The sequence below is a fragment of the Myripristis murdjan genome, chromosome 24 (genome assembly GCF_902150065.1).
Source record: "Myripristis murdjan chromosome 24, fMyrMur1.1, whole genome shotgun sequence".
NCBI classification, from domain to species: Eukaryota; Metazoa; Chordata; class Actinopteri; order Holocentriformes; family Holocentridae; genus Myripristis; species Myripristis murdjan.
This window is the reverse complement of record NC_044003.1, coordinates 24,994,639-25,013,884: the sequence shown is the minus strand read 5'-3', so window position 1 is coordinate 25,013,884 and position 19,246 is coordinate 24,994,639. Positions and strand designations below refer to the sequence as shown.

At 41.4% G+C, this 19,246-nt stretch overlaps 2 protein-coding genes across 2 annotated transcripts; one reads left to right on the top strand and one right to left on the bottom strand.

Moving 5' to 3' along the window:
• Positions 1–455: 455 nt before the first annotated feature.
• Positions 456–8,343, bottom strand: LOC115355915 (mitochondrial basic amino acids transporter-like). Its single transcript, XM_030046836.1, has 4 exons — positions 7,893–8,343; positions 5,765–5,808; positions 4,941–5,024; positions 456–3,435 (listed from the first exon to the last, which is right to left on the bottom strand). Exons 1-4 carry the CDS (start codon positions 7,918–7,920, stop codon positions 2,662–2,664), a joined length of 930 nt encoding a protein of 309 aa, XP_029902696.1. The 5' UTR covers positions 7,921–8,343; the 3' UTR covers positions 456–2,661.
• Positions 8,344–9,152: 809 nt separating this feature from the next.
• slc25a47a (solute carrier family 25 member 47a) lies at positions 9,153–18,390 on the top strand. Its single transcript, XM_030046837.1, has 6 exons — positions 9,153–9,356; positions 11,291–11,334; positions 11,427–11,498; positions 11,999–12,178; positions 12,897–13,161; positions 17,000–18,390. The coding sequence occupies exons 1-6, from the start codon at positions 9,320–9,322 to the stop codon at positions 17,311–17,313; spliced, it is 912 nt and encodes a 303-aa protein (XP_029902697.1). The 5' UTR covers positions 9,153–9,319; the 3' UTR covers positions 17,314–18,390.
• The last annotated feature ends 856 nt before the right edge of the window (positions 18,391–19,246 follow it).

The following is a 19,246-nucleotide window of genomic DNA, read 5'->3' as shown; positions in this document are numbered from 1 at the left end:
TATCAAGCCTTATAAATCAGTTCATATTCATCAGTGGTGCCAATTCACTGGCCTCTGAAAAGCTCTGCAATGGATTTGCTGCTGCCCTCTATCTGTCAATGCTAGAAGTGCTGTGATGTACAGCTCCCCTCTTAGGCAACAGGACAAGATGTCCTAGTACCATCCGTCCAGCCAGATGTTGTTTTTGGAGGAGCATCTGCCATTCGCCATTGAAACAGAATGCATTGAGCCGAGGAATTTAATGGAAAAGTAAAGGAAAACCACATTTGATTATGCACACAATTTCATAAATACTGTTCATCATGGAAAACCATATTGTTTTCACAATTTAACATGACAATGCATATGAAATGTAGATATTTTGTAATTATTCTTTGAACATATCTTTAATATTGAGTTAGTCAGCCACATATGGTGGGAAAAGTCCATAAAAAAGAGACAGAATGCTCCTGAAGTCTGAGTCAGTCATTTTTATTTACCCATTTGTACAGATTCCCATGAACAAATCTAAATAAATAGGTTAACTGCCTCAGCATTATTATCAGTATGTTACAAAAATAGCATGTCTCAGTTTTCCAGTCAAAATCTCTTTGTTGTAACAGCTAACCAAACTGTTTAAATAGAGACTTTTAAAACTGCATAAACTCACTCATTCAGGGAACCACACAACTAAGTTAGACCAAAAAATATATGCTATTTATGTATATATTTACACTTCCCATCACTTTAAAACACTCAAGCCTAAGTCTCATTTATGCAAATGGACGTCCTGTACAGTAAAAACCACTAATCTATATGCTTAACCATGACCTTAGCAAGAGGTAACAGTCACTGTTTCAGAGGTGGAATTAATGGTTAACACAGGCAGATTTGACAGACACACCAAATATCCCTTTGCACCTCAACTTTGATTGTGTCATTGTGCATCAGCCACCGTCAGACCAGAACAAAGCAGAGAAGCAGCATGTAAAGGCTTTGGAAACGTGCAAGGCTCCCGGCAGCGAGGGCCCGTCCAAACAAGCAACCAAAGAGGAGAATTTGCTCGACACCGTTATATGCTCTTGAGTTTCGGTCAGGCTGGGTGAAGTAAAGAATATTACATTCATCATACTTAAATATTTAGTGCATCTGCAACTTCCCTTTCCCAAAGCCTGCATTTAGAAATAATTTACAGTGTAGCATTCATTGGATTGTACACGTTCCAATCTGCAAGCTCTGACTAAAACCACAAGAATTATCTTCTGGAACCTTGTGCAAAAGGTGTGTACACTATCACACACTGACAGATTACAGCATCGTGAGGGGAACGGAGAGATTATCTTATGACTTGGAGATAAATCGAGACTTCCAACAAGAACTTGAACATTCAGGCATAAAAATACAGACGAAATTGTCAAATACTGACCACACACGTGCAGAGAAGCAGACGATTTCCACTCTGGCTTTAGCGATACCTGCACACAATTTAACTGCTAAAGTAACCAAACAAATAAAATAAAATAAATAAGTTTAATTAAAGCGACAATCCAGATTTCTTTAAGGATGGGAATTATGAGCAAATACATATAGAGGTTTTAACATCAGGATTTGCTGAAGGAGAAATCTCTGCTTCACAACCACCAGATTCTCACTTATTCTCCAGTGTTTTTACCTTATAAACAATTCACGCCTTCAAATTATATTTCAAACAAATGTATCGCTGTCCCATCATATAGATATATCTTTTTAAAAAAAATCAAAGAAAGCTAATAGTGGTACAGCTGTGGTCTACATTAGGCCTTCAATATGCCTTTAATAACTTCACATTAACTGGTAAAACACAACATGCCACTCAGACAAGAAAAAAAAAAAATATACATAACACACCACCTACAACTTTGAGTCACATACAAACATTTCTCATCGGCTCCCTAAAATTCTCTCCATCCTAGTGCGATTGAGTTCTTCTTGATTATGGACAATGAGACAAGCTATATGGAGTAACACTATGTGCGTTAGTGATAACCATTAAGTAACTGCAATAAGCTTTTTTGGTTTGGAAGTCGACAAAACATTATAAGTTCTGCACACACGCCTTATCACGTGCTACATTCCACCATTCTTTCTTGCTCTGCCCCTCAGAAGATACAGTATAGGTACAGATAGGTGCTTCAACTTCCTCACAGAAGATAAAGTATTAATATCATAAGGCAGGAAAAATGGTCTTATAATATACATATAAAAGAAAAAAATCCACAGATAAACACTGCATATTTAAAAGATATAAATAACAGAGACAGATGAGTCTACAGTAGCTGGCACACACTCCAGTTGTGTGGCTCAGTAACAAGTCAAGAGCAATGGCTCCAAGTGGACCTGTGACAGGATATGGGCTACTGTAAAAAGCTCACGTGAATTCTAAAGTTCCCAATTTCAACAATTTTCAAATGCAGAGGCAACCTTAGAATTCACATGAATCCTCAAAATAAGCATTTCACTTTGTATCCTGAATGATATGTAAAAACAAGTTGCTAAAAGTCAGGGTGCTGCTCTTCTAAAACTGGGAATGACTGGTCTTCTGTGAAACTGAGTCAACAGTAATGATGATGGGTTTGTACACTTTTCTGTCTTTCCGTTCTCTTGTAAAGTGCCTCAGTTGAGGGTGAGCCCTCTGCTGGCTGGTCACAGGCTGGAGGGCTGGGCCTGCTGCTGCTGCAGCTGTGCATGGTGGCTCGGCGGAGCCGGCTCACAGTCTTTTGGTCCCTCCTCGACCCCCCGGGCGTACATGAGGACGAGGGTGACGGTAGCGAAGGTAGCTGCATTAACAGGGAAGGCTCTTAGGAGTGTGGAGGTGAGGCCTCGCGTGAACACCATGTAGCCCTCTCTCCTGACGCTCTGACGCACACAGTCAGCGATGCTGCTATACTGGTTGACCCCGCCTACGCCGTCTGCCTGGAGACGGGATTTGATCACGTCCACGGGATAGGTGGAAATCCATGATGCAATGCCAGACATCCCCCCTGCAAACAGCAGCTTGGGTATCATGTAGGGATCATCTGGCTCGCAGCCCAGGGAGCGCGTCAGCACGTCGTAGGCCAGGAAGTACACTCCAAAGCCCGGCGTCTCACGGATAAGAGTGGTGACCATGCCGCGGTTGACGCCCCACAATCCCTCACGGTTGTAGATGCGCATCAAGCAGTCCAGGGAGTTCTTGTACAGCTTCCGTGAGGACTTCTTCTCCCCGGTGCCCTGCATCTGCATGCGGGTTTTGGCCAACTCCATAGGGCAGCAGATCACACACTGGATGGCGCCTGCTGCTGCACCAGCGAGGAACTGGTTCGTGGGGGTGTCCTGCCCCAACAGCCGCATGGTGTTGCCCTGGACACCGAACACTATGGCATTGATGAAAGTAAGGCCCATCATGGGGGATCCAATGCCTTTATACAGACCAAGCATCTGGGAAGAGGAACAGAGATATGGTTTGTGAAGATCATCAAAAGAGCAAATACAGCCATTAATATCCTTTCTACACCAAGCATGCAAGTTCTATTCCTTGTTTTTTTTTCCCCGAGACTACCCACACATACAAAAAGCAGTTGACAATATTTACATAAGCAGATCCCATATTTCAACTGCAGGCTTACTGCTGTCAACTGAGGCCTAATGCTTTCTAACCCTACAGTCTCTTATTACAGCTACACTATGAACATACATTACAGTTCAATCCAAAAGATTCTAATGTGTCAGTCATTTATCATATCACAACAGTTGAAGTTCCAAATTGATTGCGATTGCGGATAGGCTCTGTTTTTTGCTATCTTTGGTCCACTTCTTCAACAAAATAAAAACATGATCAGTCTCACTGTAATTATGTCAGTTGTTTTAAATTAAATTTACTGCATTGTCTCCTGGTAAAATAACCTCTCACAGTGAGACTCAACTGCTACGCTCTGCCTAAAAATATGCCTATCACCGCGCTGCAACAGTATCACAGGATAGCATGGGAGGTTCATGTGGTAGTCACATGCTTTTAGTAACAAATCCTGTGATGTAAGTGACAAGAAATGTGATAATAAAAGAAAAAAAATCATAATAATAATGAATGTACCAGAAGTCAAAAAACAAGGCTGTTTAGGTCAACAGTGGGAGAGAAAGCTTTCCAGGGGGCTTGTAAATAAACAAACCAAACAAGTCTGACCCCATTCAACAAAACTGCAGTCGCCCCCATGGAAAGTGTGAGCATTCCAGCCAGCACCATAACAAAGGCATCCCATTCAGTCACAAGACCAAGAACGTCTGATGCAGGTCCAATTTCAGGTCAAGCTGACCTCACTGACTTTAAATAGCAGGCCAAAACAGCTAGCTGGATGCTGCCATGAAGGCTTACCCTGGGAAATTAAATGAATTAAAACTGCAAGTTGCTGATTTTTGTTGATCATGCAAGGCAATTTCCATCAATGATAACTGAACTGCGGGTTGACAGCTATATAATTCATTAAAGGGCAGAAACACCCGAACACACCGAACTGAATGACTATTTCAACAGTAACAAAAATCTGTAGATTCATAACATACTTTAACAGTAGATATCATCTGGAATTTTAGATATTATAATATAGTGTTAATACATAAATGTTGTCTTGCCCTGTTTTTAAGGCTCTATTACAGTAAAGGGATGTAATTTTCTAAACTTATTAGACTGTTGCAGCTGTTCTGTTATTTGCCTCCACCTGCTTTGTCATCATGTCACCATTACTAATGACAAATGACAAATCGTAATCTGTAAACATGTTATGAAAGCACCAAATGTCATAACTGCAATATCATCACAGTGGTGATATTAAGGTGCTGCGTTAAAGATATTGTGAAATTTGTTTTTGTCCACATCGCCCAGTCCTTCTTAACCACATGTCAGTGTTCTTATACATTTTGAGGTTTCCAAGTGAAATGAATAGACATACCGACTCCTGTCGTATGATGGACTGGAAACAGTGAAAGGTCCCGCGGTATAGAGGCTTGTCAACATTCTGGACCTGCAGTCTCACCTGGAAAAGAGACACTCTCTGTTCATCAGATGATACCTGGGGATCTAATCAGGCTATCCAGTGAAGTGCTATCACATCCAGTTGCATAATAACACAGGGAAAAGGGTGACAACGGAGGGTACAGGCAATGTGCATTAGCCTTATAGAGTACTGTGATGACAACTTGATGAAAAAAAATGTTTAAAACAGAAAGTGAACTCTTAATAACTTTATAGCAGAGGGGAGAAGGGAAGGTCTGTCAATATTCTGGTTCAATCTGACTGATACAGAGACAGGTGGTTTCACCTGAGCTGTACTTACTACTGTGTTATGCTGTGAGGAGGTAGTTTATCCTTATCTACAAACACAGTATGACTTTTTTTCTGGAAAAAGGAAGAGAGTCCCTGTTACAAGTAAAAAGGAATTCTATGATCAGCTGATCCCAAAGCATTATTCATAGTGTCAGTCGGTTATGGACTACAACTTGATCTGTTACAGCAATGACAGATTTTACATTTCCAGGATTTACATGTTCAAACACTTCTGATTTGTATTACAGGTTGTAACATTTTATCTATTCCTACTGGCACGGCACTTAGTAACCACTAGAATTATGCCATCTCTGGGAAAGGGATACAATATCCATTCAAAATGCAAGAAATTACACAATTGTACAGACTTGATATGATATAGCAAACAAGGACAAATGGTCACTTCTCATTTAGCTGTGATGTAAAGAGGAAAAAAAAATGAAAACCTACTTTCACTGTGTCAAAAGGGTGTCCAACCAAGACTCCAGCAGCACCTGGAGAAAAAAACAGGAGTTAGAATGACATTGTTAGTCATTTTTATTCAGTTTGATTACATGATAAATCTCTCACTGAAATTGCATCAACTACATATCAGCAATCTTCCTAAAACTTGTTTACAAGTCCTACTTCATGAATATTGACCCACACAGACACAGATATGCCATCAGGCATACTGTCATCTATTTAAGGTTGAAACTCCTGCAGGCAGCACAACTGTGTAACATGAGAATATGTTGCCATCTCCATCATGAGAAAACACCCTACCCAACCAGCGTACTGGGCATCATCACAATCTGAAACTTTTGCTTAGCACTTCTCTGAATGTTACGTAATATGGTTCACGCAGTGCCTATGGTCTCATGCCAGTTTGGGCCTCCTAAGTACTTGGATGATGAAAGTGCCACGCCTGGCTGAAAGCATCACAAACAGTTAACCGTGTCAACTGGTACTTAAAAGAGTGCATATCAACCCTCAAGTAGCAAGTCTGACATCCACTATTTCCTCCTAATATTGACACATATGAATTTAAACACGATCTTTTTGGATATGCCTGCTCTGCTGAAATTGATGCTGAGCGGAAATTTCAACATACTAGCAAACATAACTATAATTCAAGATGTCTTTTGGAGGGCTGCAATGTTTTTTTTGCGATAAAACGTAGCCTGAAAAGAGATCTGCAGTTCATGGGCCACCTGTGTCACTACAGTAAAGGGCTAGCTAATCCTGTCTAAGCGCCTGCTTTGTCATACGACCTGGCGTAAACACAGCCAATCAGGACGGAGCCCCTGCTGTAAGCCAGGAAAAGAACACAAGCAGGCGTATGTTTGACACCAAGATGATCGGTCATTGACCTGAGAGAGCGAATATGATTTCAGTGCTTGAAAACAAGCAGAGGTAGGTTAAGCAAAGGATATTGCATCAAGACTCTTCTCATGTGACAAACCATCACAGAAGAGGCCTAAATCAACAACATTCACTGTGTTCTAAACCAATGTCAGTGTGCTTACCTCTTTAACTTTCTCTTCCTCGAGTACACTACAGCTACACATAAACTAGGCCATACCAAGGAGTAAACAGCATCTCCATTTCACTGCAGATGATTGTGTCATGGTGACAGGGTGGGAGACCACATGGGCTTACATGCCACTCACTGTGCCTAACATACAGAGAGCATGTGATTGGTCTATGGAGGGGTGTGCAGTGTTTCATGCTCTCTGTCTATGGTGTGTAAGCACAAACTCCCAGCCAAGCTATCTTAGGTTGCATGTCCCGGTATGGAGAGCGTGCGTGTTTTGAATTCTTCACAGGGTGTACAAAGGACTTCAAGGAGAAATGCAGGAGACTCGAGTGCCACGAATGAGCTGGCATTTGCGTGGTGCAAGGACAAAAGCCTGTGTTGCCCATGATAACTAAGTGGGACAGGTTATGTTTTATTTAAAGGGGCTATTTAGATAGTCATCAAGACACAAAGCAGCTGACACATACACTTGAGTAACAATTTTTACTTAAACCGTTTTCTGGGAGCTTAACTGCAAATTGACCATGATTGATTAAAAAATATTAGTACATTTGAAGGTAACAAGAGAATAAATAAATAAATAAATAAATATTGTCATTTTGAGATGCAACCTGATCCTTTGTATTAAATTATTTAGCAATCAAACCATGAACCTGATTGCACTGTGAAGAATAAAAGTAGGGGGAAAAACTAGCAGTGGAGAATACAGAAGATCCGACCAACACAGCCAATCCACAATACCAGCACAACCTTACACTTCCATTGTCAAGGTCTGCCGGTAGGTCAGACACAACCAGCAGCATTTCGGGACTCTGGAGAATGGGCGTAGTGTGCCAACTTGCGGCGGAATTTGGAAAATGCACCTGTAATCTGGTGATAGAATTGCATCACGTTGTTAATGGAGGTGGTGGCCAATTTCCTGTCAACAAGACACACTTTCACGAGCATTTTCACTTCGAGCTACACCGTGTTCAGTCAAAAGGGCTGGTGGAAACTCGTCCTTAGCATTAATAAATCAACAGAATGGGCCGTCGAAGTTGCAGGTTTCCACTGACTTACCTCCAATGCAGCCAGCAAGGAAGTCCATCACCGCTCTGTCGCGTTAGCTGAAGCAGAACCGAGCACCGCCTAAAACTGACTGGTTAAACTCTTCCAAAAAAAAATAGTGACTGAATCAAATTTGAGTTTTTGTGACCGTTTTCGTCGCTGTGCACTGGCTAGCTCACTGACCTAACGAACCGTCTGACAGTGCCGCTGGTGTCCACATTACCGAGCATTAGATAACAGCTAGCTAGAAACTAGTCTGCCTGCTATCGCTACACATGACAACTCGTAAAATGTCCAACAATTTATTCCCCCCCGTGCAGCTAGTAAGCGTATTCTCCGGTTCTCTGAATAAACCGGGTGCCGCTGAGCTATTCGACCTCCATGAACCGTTGTGGCTTTACAGTCAGTGTGGACACTCGCCCGCTGTGTCGGTATCTATTTGTAGCACGCAAGCTAGCTGTCGCAGGAAGTCACTGTGGGCGGGACGTCGAGGAAACGTCCGGTCCAATCAGATCCAAGAGCAAACGCCGACACCCACGTCGTAAACGCGTCCCCGTTGTTCATTGGCTCAATTTGCCGTGTGTTTGTCTATAATAAGCAAGACACTTCTACATTCAAGTTTAACATTGTTACTTGTGTGATACAATATGAATTCTTTCATTCGAGTAAAATAAATGTTTTATAAATGCCATTACTCATTATAGAGATGATAGATCTAACATTAGTTTCACGGTAAACTTATTGATTCTGTGTGGCGTGTGTGTTTGTTTGTGTGGTGTGTGTGTGTGTGTGTGTGTGTGTGTGTGTGTGTGTGTGTGTGTGTGTGTGTGTGTGTGTGTGTGTGAATTTAAAGAATAGATAAAGACTATCAAACTTATGAACACTAAAAAAGTAATCAAACTATCAAACTGCGCTGTGACCTCTATAAAGAGGAATAACTTATATATTGTTTTTTTTTTTTTTTTTTTTTTTTTTTTTGTCTCAGTTCAGTTTATGTCAGTGGAACCTATTTCCCCCAATATAATTGTTAATCAGATTTTATTTATTTATTTATTTATTTATTTTATTTATTTTTAATTTATACTGACTGACTGAAGCTTCTACATGGACAGACTTTTACATGTTTTTGCTTTGCATGAATACAAATTCTAGTCTACTTTTATATGCGGCGGCTGTCAGAAAAGTGCCTTTATCATCCGTGCTGGCCCGCAGCGTTGAAACTTCGGCAATTTCCGGCGATCAAATCGGCTAGAGTCGGAGCGTCTGTTTCACAACATCTCGACGTAGCCGCTCCGTGTTACATACCGCTCACGTGTGGCGGTGTGCGACTCCGCTGCTCCACGTCACACGGCAGCTCAAGGTTAAGGTTATTTGGAGCAAGGTAGAAAAGAGAATGAGATAACGACGAGCACAGCTTGGTGTCCAGCCGGGTCGGAAAGATGCACATCGCCGATTTTGTGGCCGGGTCCATTGGAGGTAAAGTTAGCAGCCGCTGCCGTTACGCTGCAGCGCCGAGGCGTGTTTACTACCAGGCTCTGCGCATGGCACAGCACTGATAAGTCGCTGCTGGGAAGATTAACCTGAAGCTATCACTAACTATTTTGTTTTGAACTGCCTTTAACCACTGCTGTGTCGTCGCACTCTATATAAAACATCTGTACTGTCAGTGGTGTGTGTGTGTGTGTGTGTGTGTGTGTGTGTGTGTGTGTGTGTGTGTCATGTTGACAGTCCACTCACATCCCACAGACACTACAGATGGAAGATTGTGAAAGTTGATGGTGCAGGCAGTGTGGACTAATTAGGGCCCGAGCGCTGGAACAGCGCGAAGCCCTATTGTATTTGTAGTGATTCTTTCTTATTATTATTACGTGTCATTAGGCCTTAATTTGACCCCCTAAACATGCTCCAAAACTCACCAAATTCGGCACGCAGGCCAGGTCTGGTGAAAAATTGGATAAAATGGACAAACAGACCCCCTAAGTGCAAAAATGGGCTCGGTAGCGCCACCTAGGCACACAAAGGCAGCCGCTGTGGCCCACAGGAATGTGATAGAAAGACCAAACCACTGCCGAAATGTAGGTCTCATCGAGCCCTACAATTCACGCGCTGACACTCCCCCTCTAAAACCAACAGGAAGTCCGCAATTTGCGTTTGAACATCACGTTCTCGCCCAAAATTCGGCTTTGAACAAAATCTATCTCCTCCCAGGGCGTAAATGTCAGCGGCTTGAAAATTTCACAGATGACAGAGGACACAGTGCTTAACAAAAGTTCTGAAGGATTTCGTCATTACTCGTTTAATTTGGACGTGATAACACCTCAAAGTCGGAGTGGCCAGAACCAAAACCTCATTTTTTCCCATGGAGTTTGGTGTGCAGAGGCTGACACTTGGCACTAATTAAGCCCCTGGAGTCTAAAGTAAAAGTCTGATGGCTTTGAAAACTATGCAGATGGAAAGAGGACGAAAATTCCTACAAAAATATGTAGTTTTGATGTGGATTGGACCAAGTTTGTGGGAGCTTTGAAGAGTTTTAAAACATTTTGGACTCTGGTGTGCTCTGCTCTGCACTCTGCCTGGACATGTGACTCACTCTAGCTGCCTCAGGAATGCGCAATACACACCCATTGTAAGAGCTCAGAGGGAGCAGAAAACACTCTCAAACTAAAACTGCCATAACTCCAAAACGGTAAAAGATAGCAAAATCATGTAAATAGGAGATTTATAGATGCGAGTCTCGTGACTCGTTTAAGCTTTGAATCAAGTCTGTAACTCAAACGGTGACCGAGCTGTGACACCTCAAACAGGGGTGGGTTTTCTGGATTTCTCCATTAGATTGAATGAGGATTTCTCTGTCTGCCTGCATTTTGGTGTGATCATGCCACAGCTGCCACTACTCAAGTCAGTCACACACTAGGACATGCTAAGGGCGCCATCTGCTGGAGGGGCGCTGCTAGTGGCCAGAGGGGCACCAGCAGCGAATGTACTACCAGTGGGTTTTTGTTGGCGTCGTGTGTGTGTGTGTGTGTGTGTGTGTGTGCGTGCGTATGTGTGTGTGTGTGTGTGTGTGTGTGTGTTTGTGTGAGTGAGTGTGTGTGCCTGCATTTTGGTGTGATCATGCAGCAGCTGCCAGTAGTCCTGTCGGTCACACACTAGGACTTCCGCGGCCTTTCAAAATAAAAGCCCAAAACTCTTTCACAATAAAAGCACCGAAAAATACCCTTAAAACTGGAACAAACGGACGAATTGTCTGCGCTTCGACACGCGCGCCATCCCCGACGTGCACGGGGGGGCGAGGGCCCGTCCAACGCTGCTTGCAGCTTTAATAATAAGTGTTGACGTTTCAGCTCCCAACCTTGAACACAGTGGTTTGTCTCATGTCCTTGCCGCTGTCTTTTCTCTTGACAACACAGGAGCATGTGGAGTTGCAGTCGGCTACCCTCTGGACACCGTGAAGGCAAGTTAAAGTAGTGAAGTGTGTCCTTGAAATAGGGATGGCTCTAAATTAAGCATGCATAATTTCTAAGGCCACATTCTTTGATCCTGTAGGTGCGGATACAAACACAAAAGCAGTTCACCGGAATATGGCAATGTGCTGTGACTACGTTTTCCAAAGAGGGGGTGAGTGTCTTTTAATAATCACTGTCTTATATCAATAACTTTGTATTAGGGTTAGGCGATGTCGACAAATTCCAGTATCACAATATCTTTGACCAAATAACTTGATGTTGTGACAATATTGTGGCAATGACTTTTATTCATGCAAAAGAGATTTGTGATAAACAATAATTCGTAATGTGGTTATGATGGCTGAGCAAGTAGAGGCAAATCATAGAGCAGCTGGAACAACCTAACAAGTTCATAACATTGTATCCTTTTACTGTAATGCAGACAAAGCTTATGCCATGACACAAAATTACAGTATCCAAATTCCAAGGTCGGATCGGGGCTCATATCACGATATTGATGCAAGAGTAATGATGTAAGCACTATTGTAGCCAAGGGAGGAGAGAGGGAGGAGGATAGAGCACTAGGCTGTACATCTGATGATTTATGATTTGCATTGTTTGCTTTGAGACCTGCTCTCCAATGGATTCCTCCACCCTCGCTTGTTCCCTCAGGTGCATGGCTTCTTCAAAGGCATGACTTTGCCCGTCACCACGATCTCCATGACTTCCTCAGTGGTGTTTGGCACATACAGGAACTGCCTGCAGTGTCTGAGCCAGCTTCGCGGAGCCCCCGGCGCTCCAAACACCAAGCTGGAGGTCTTCCTGTCTGGCATGGCAGGAGGGGTAGCTCAGGTAACAAATCAAGTTTCATAAATGGTGTGTACACTGTTGACAATACTTCAGAGACACTTGTCATCTCAAATTAGACAAGAAATGGGTAGTACAAATTGGATTTTACATCCATGTTCATGTTTACTAACTTCATTGTACAATAACATGGTACTATATTAATATGTATGTAAGTATGTAAGTCATGCAAACATCTCACTCATGCAAACAACCTCTGTTTATAAAGACCTCAGGCTTGGTGATTATCTATTTTTCATAACTTGGATATTACAGCAGATACCTTATGGTTACCTTTACCAGGGGTTTCCAAAGGTTTTTCATGCTCCACACTCCAAGTTGACCTCCTTTAAGCCGCAGACTTCCATTTGATGTGATTTGGTTTGTGATGAGGACTGACTTGTTTAGACGCCTTTCTTTAGCACTGACAAAAAGATTCAAAGTGGTGAGATTAAGAACATAACAATCATATCGTAATGACTTCTAGTGACTGAAATTATGGTGATATTACACTATTTCACTTGGCTGACGACGTCCAAAAGCACCTAAAGGACTTGTGATGGTTGCTGGACCCCATTTTGAAACCACTGACCTATACATCCACCATTAACTGTGTTTTTTTTTCTTGCCTTTCAAATTTTATTCTCTGTATGCATGTGCAACACCATATTCATATTAGGTGGGACAGTGACACTGACAGTCTCTCCTCATCTGGCTCTGACAGATATCTGTGATGTCTCCGGGTGACATAGTGAAAGTGCGCCTGCAGTGCCAGACAGAGTCCATGCGGGGGGGCGCCAGCCTGCACAAACCCAAGTACCACGGCCCGGTTCACTGCCTGCTGAGCATCGTCAGGGAGGAGGGCGTCCTGGGACTCTACAGGGGGGCTCTCCCCCTCATGCTGCGAGATGGGCCGTCCTTTGCCACATACTTTCTGACTTACAACACCGTCTGTGAATGGCTGACACATAATGGCAAGAAGGGACCAGGTGAGTGACGTTCAGGTGAACTCTCCATTGTCTCGTTTAGGAAAAGACAAAAGGCTCGCTGTTTGCAAAGGTTTTCTGGAAATGTTAATGTTTCATGGGATGACTGTTGATATGCTGAGGTTATCTAAGTCATGTTTTAAAGCAATTTATATAAGAACAGTTAGTCCTAGGTGTAAGTTCAAAGCCATATAATACACCATAAACATGTGACCAAATAACTGATAGTCTAAGTTTTGATGCATTAACCAAAACTTACCAATCAACGCCACAGTTTTCAAGAACTAGTTTGCTTGGCGGAAAAATAACATGTAGTCATTGTCATTGTTCAGTCACTATTGATTTGCTCATTTATACTGCCAGTTCACAAGCCCCATGAACCAGAGTGCCTAATAATGTAACTTAACATACATTAGATGTCCAAAAACATTAAGAGCAGCATCTCATGCCCTATTGCTTACATGATTTAATTAACCCTTGGCAGCCCTGCCAACTTTGACATGGAAATAAGTAGCTCTCTTATATGAGTAATACTTAAAACAGTGGTCCATTTTCATTTTTATTCTTTTTATATATCACAGGCAATTATTATTTTGCAAGCTGTTGCTCTTCTGAACACAGTCACTGTGATATGATATTGATGCGTCTTGTAAGGTAAATGGATCCAACGCTGGATAAGCTCAGATTAGCTGATACCACACAGAAGCAACACACAGCTGGTGAATGTGTGTTTTCAGGTGTTGATGCGTTCAGCTGCAGGCTGGAGGTTCCAACATAAGGAGCTGTACTCTCACCACAATAGTTGTGAAAAAAGTCTCAAAGACGGTCTTGGAAGACTTAAGGGAAATAACTACAAAAACAATGAGGCTGGAGCACATGAAGTGCAAAATAATTTGCAATACATAAAAATAACAGATGACTTAAAATAGCAATTTACAAAATTAGTAAGTGGCAAATTGACATGTGTTGGCCAAACTGGTATTTGTGGCTTCTTTGTGATCTTCTGAGTTGAATGGGTCTTTCTTGGTAAGCTTTCAGCCTTTCAGCAAAAGCTGAAAATTAAACGCCTAAATACAGTAAACAGGTGAGAGGATGCTGTGCAAGGAGGCAAGACAAAACAAGCACCGAAAAAGCAATGTCTTAAAACCTGGACAAAGAGCAAGAATCCAGAATATGAGCAAAAATTCTTAAAGGAATAAAAAACTAAAGTCCTTGAGTAATGAAAAGAGGGACAGGGAGTTGTAAAATGTTTATAGTCTAGTAGGCGGGTGTTGAGCAAAAGAGGATATTTGGCACCCTTATGAAGGAAGGCCTCATTAACTAATTAATTTCTTTGTCTGAACAGGAAGTCAGTCTTGCCGTCAAATAGTGGAATTTTTTTTTTATTGCTGTCCTATCTATCTGAAGGCTGTGTGCTTTTAATTGGATGCACACTCATTTCTGTCATCAGTGTTGCCACATTATGAAAGTCTATTGGCAAACACATCATATTTCAAAGTTTTTCATATTTCAGCATAACTTAAGGACTTTGAACATAGCAGATGCTAACGTTGGTTAGACAAATCAAGATGTGTATTTTTACACGTTTGAGCAGGCTTCTCTGACTGTTTTAGAGATTAGTTGGAATAGAGGATGAGAGGAACAGAAGAGAGAGCCGTAAGGCAGGAAAGTGGATCTTGTTAAATCTATAAATCTATGAGGCGTCTGGTGCGTGAGAGAGAAGACAGGGAGGATACCCTATAAAACTGGTGCTTCTTTCCTATGGAATTTAAAAATAATTCATGATTAGGGGGGTTTATAAGAATATCACAAATGTGTAGAAATTAGGAATGCACAATGATATCAATACATCATCATCGGCTGATACTGGCTTTAAAGTGAAATATCTGTATCGAGTTGAAATGAAGATTTCTGCTGATATGATATGCCAACATGTGAAATTGGTCAAAATTGCCTTGACTGTGGCTAGGGTTGCAAAATTCGGGGAATTTTCAAAGTTGGAAACTTTCCATGGGAATTAACAGGCATATATAGGAATTAACAGGAGTAAACTGGAAATTGCAAACTTGCAGGTTTGCCTCTAACGGGGAACTTAGATGTAGTTGGAAAAAAAAGCATCTTGAAGCATAATCTTGCTTAAAGCCACTAGATTATTACAAATTCAGTTGAGTGTTTACCCTGCACTGTGCATTCCTTCATCACATGCACCGATCCTGCACGCTACAGCAGGGTGGACGCTTTCATTTTACATTTTGAATAGGGCTTTTTATTTGTTTGTGTGTGTTTTTTTTTGTTGTTGTTGTTGTTTTTTTTTTTTGGAGGGTAGGGTCATAGGGAATTTGTTTACTTTATTCAACATTCATGTTTTTTTGTTGTTCAATGAAAAAAATAAAAAAGTTCTTCTCATAATTAAGACAATTAAAAAAATGTCATATTTAAAATTTGTATTAGTCTGTATATGATACAGTTTGTACAATTTATCTCAAATTTCTAGTTAATTCCTGTAAATTCCTGTTAATTCCCTTATATTCCAGTTAATTCACATGGATAGCCTGGGAAGTATGTAGCTATGCAGACATTACTTATAGATATGTAATCTGAAGATGTAATGTAAATATTATAATTATTGTTATTATTAATATTATTACTGGTGTACATTTTAGACACCATTGTGTAACTCAGATGGTTTGTGTACATGAGGATTTGTGTGGGACGGATGTTGATCACACAGTTTTAATGGTGTAAAATCCTCATAATGGCCGTAAAAAAATAAAAAATCAGGAGGGATCATAGTCTTTGCTCCACAGCAGCAGGAGTTAATGAGCAGTGCAAAGGCAAACACAATACAAACTCGAAGAAGCTTCTCAATCGACTGGCTCGGTTTATTGTACTCAGACTAACGTGATGCAGTAAAGAAAAGTGTGGAAGAGAACCATCACTCATCTGGCCCAAGTGGTAGGTTTTTCAACCACAACAGCTTCCAGCTTGGAATATTTCCAAAATTCCCCAGCTTAACTTCCCATGGAAAGTTTCTGGAAAGTTTCTGGAAATTTACCAGAAATGTTCCAGCCCTTTGCAGCTCTAGTTGTGGCTACTGCTAGGATTGTCTCAGAGAGAGCATCCTCCAAGCCTGTTTAAATAGGATGAAACTTTTTGTTTGAAAGAAAATGTTATATAAAAAATAAACATGGCCTGTTTTACATAACCTAAGTTGAAGTAGTTTTCTTATTTTGTGCACTGAATGTGTACATTTTGGAAAGCACTGTATTTTATATCTGCATCTGCTGTTATGATAAGAGTAGGCAGGACTATATGTTAATTCCACTACATGAGAGACATGATGTTCTCTGCAGCTAGGTGGGAGAAGAAATATGTTCATCAGTGCATGGGTGTATGTGCTCATAAGTTCATCTGAGGGTGTCAGGGGAATTCCAGGCTGGCGGAGTCAAAAAGTTTTTAATTCCAAAACTGCTTAGTTTTGTGCTTTTAGTTTGGAAGACAGCTTGGCTTTTTAGTTCTGTTCAATGTTCTTGACAACTCATATGCCTTGAAGTGAGAGGTGATTGTGTGTGTATGTGTGTGCGTGTGTGTGTTCTCTTTTACACACGCACAGGTCAAATGTTAGACTAAACATAAGGTTTCTGAAAAGCTTTCCAAACTTGTGTTCCTGGGTTGCCTGTAGATGGTACCACGAGCTGCAAGCTAGCTCATTAGTTGGTGGTAAGCACTATCCATTGGTTTTAATGAGGCGCACTGTGTGACAAGAAACTGACATAAGCGTAACATTGTATGCCAACATGCCAACATCCCTTAATAACTAGTGTCTCTCCCCTGCCACCAGATTGGAGTGGTGTGATGCTGGCTGGCGGGATCGCAGGCATGGCAGGCTGGACTGTGGGAACGCCCATGGACGTGATCAAAGCCCGCCTGCAGATGGATGGTGCAAGAGAGAAGAAACGATACAAGGGGTTTTTCCACTGCATCGCTGAGACGGTGCGGGCGGAGGGAGCCGGGGTGTTCTTCAGGAGCTTAGGCATCAACTGGCTACGTGCGTTCCCTGTCAATATGGTGGTGTTTGTCACGTACGAGGTCCTCATCAGCTTCCTCCGCGACACGCCTGACCGTGTCGAGCCACCCCGTCTGGACTTTGAATAGTGGCGCCTGCCTCTTCCTTGTTCGTTTGTGTGTTTGTTTGTTGGTTGTTGTTGTTTTTTACCAGGACAGGGCATAGTGCAAGCAAATGCCTGTTACATTGTATTATTTTTATCTAACATATGTTCGTCTCCTATGTCTGCCCTGTCCTTGGAGCTGTCTGGTACATGTATATAGGGGTTACTACTCAATACTGCTGCTCACTACTCAGGTAATGAATCCGCTTTGCTCAGGAGCACTTTGTCAGTTTTGGGCACTGATATATCTAGGGATTACACCGGTAATCTTCCTAAAACAGTATAGATGCCCAAACCGCAGCCTTGTTTTCTTTCTTGTATTTATTAGTCTGTCTCGCTCGCTTCATCGATTCAGACCCTGAACCCTCCAAATGGCCATGTGGGGTCTGTTAAGGCAGTAAGATCGAGGGCTGAACGTGTTCTGCCTCCGCCTAAAAGACTCTCTGATCCTCTGTCTTTTTGTGGCAGAGCACTGGGAGTTCAGCGGTGGCCTTTGTCTTCCATTCTGATTTCCATCCTGATCGAGCCAGACAGAGTTGTAAGTTTAACACTTAGCCCAGTTGCATGGGTACACAGCAGTGTACGCATTAACTCATATTTACGTCAATAACTGAAACTGTTGTAGCTGTAGCTTATCAAGAATTTATGAACGACCTGCAATGCGCACAATTTAAAGAGCCTGAAAACCAAATTCATGTGGATATGAATATGGGCCACGCACAGTGTATCGATCATGATCCAAGAAAGACAGTGTCAGTTCCAGTAGTGGGGATGAGAATGATCATACACAACAGTAATATCTCTTGAATTTCTGTTCATTTTTCTGATGAGAAAGTATTGTATGTGAATGGAAGTATTTATTCTAATAAGAAATGTGTTTGTTTTGACAGAGAGAGTAATGTAAGTTATTCATGCTGGAGCACAAACCGCACATTTTGATTGTGAATGAATATGAGTGAGCATATAACTGGAAAAAAATAATGCCAAGTTGCTTGATACCTTTTAAATAAAAAGGGCTACTATTGGTGAATGAATTCAATAAAGTATGTTATTTCTGTCTCGACACTGTTCTCTATACTGAAGCCACTGCTTTTCTTGGCCTGAGTTATTCAAACACACAGAACAAAATCTATCTGGCTATTTCAATTTTTGGAATATTCACGTGTGTTGACGAACATGACGAAGGCTTTTTGGATCCGAATGAATTGTAGCTCAAAATTCAGATATTCACTTATAATGACTGAGTATATTTTTGCAGCTGTCATGTAAAACAATTCTGCTGTCATATGACTGTCTTTTTATCAAAAGCTTTGAAATCATTTCCAAATGGGAAGAAAATGTCCTCTATTAAATATGTAACAGAGGAGGCGTTTAAGGAATTACTACGGCAGCTATTTTGACACATAATTTACAAGACAATTCTCTATCTCTGCCAGAGCTAAGCTGTGGTAATTCGCTGAACGTCTTGTGTTTATTCTTGCTTATATCCACCTCGCATATAAATTCTTGCAGAACAGAAGTTGCCGGTGAGAGAAGGCAAAATATGGATTTGTCAGTGCACATTCCCACATATATAAATGTCAACTTAGTCATGTTTGAACGCCATTGCCAGAAATGAATCAACGGTATTACAATTTGAAAAAACAAATCCTTTACACTGTTTGGATCTCTTTTCCCATTAAAGGCTTTGTCACTCACTCTAAGCGACAAAAAGCATGTGAATCATGCTTGACCTTTGTATTAGCAGGATTTACATTTTGATGAGGGATTAGTTTTGTTTTTCAAACACCTTGAAAATTTCCAAAATACAGGAAACATGGACATCTTTGCAGTGTCTCCTTGGCTGCACCTCAGCATTTCAAAAAGAGCATTAAAAGCTGCACTAAGGCACAAAATAAAATGTTATATCTTTAATAGAA

Coding starts and splice junctions, on each gene's coding strand:
- LOC115355915 (XM_030046836.1), bottom strand. CDS start 7,920: ATGGACTTCCTTGCTGGCTGCATTGGAG. Junction 5,809..7,892: donor CCTTGCTGGCTGCATTGGAG/GTAAGTCAGTGG, acceptor TTTTTTCTCCAG/GTGCTGCTGGAGTCTTGGTT. Junction 5,025..5,764: donor ACCCTTTTGACACAGTGAAA/GTAGGTTTTCAT, acceptor TCTCTTTTCCAG/GTGAGACTGCAGGTCCAGAA.
- slc25a47a (XM_030046837.1), top strand. CDS start 9,320: ATGCACATCGCCGATTTTGTGGCCGGGTCCATTGGAG. Junction 12,179..12,896: donor TGGCAGGAGGGGTAGCTCAG/GTAACAAATCAA, acceptor TGGCTCTGACAG/ATATCTGTGATGTCTCCGGG. Junction 13,162..16,999: donor TAATGGCAAGAAGGGACCAG/GTGAGTGACGTT, acceptor CCCTGCCACCAG/ATTGGAGTGGTGTGATGCTG.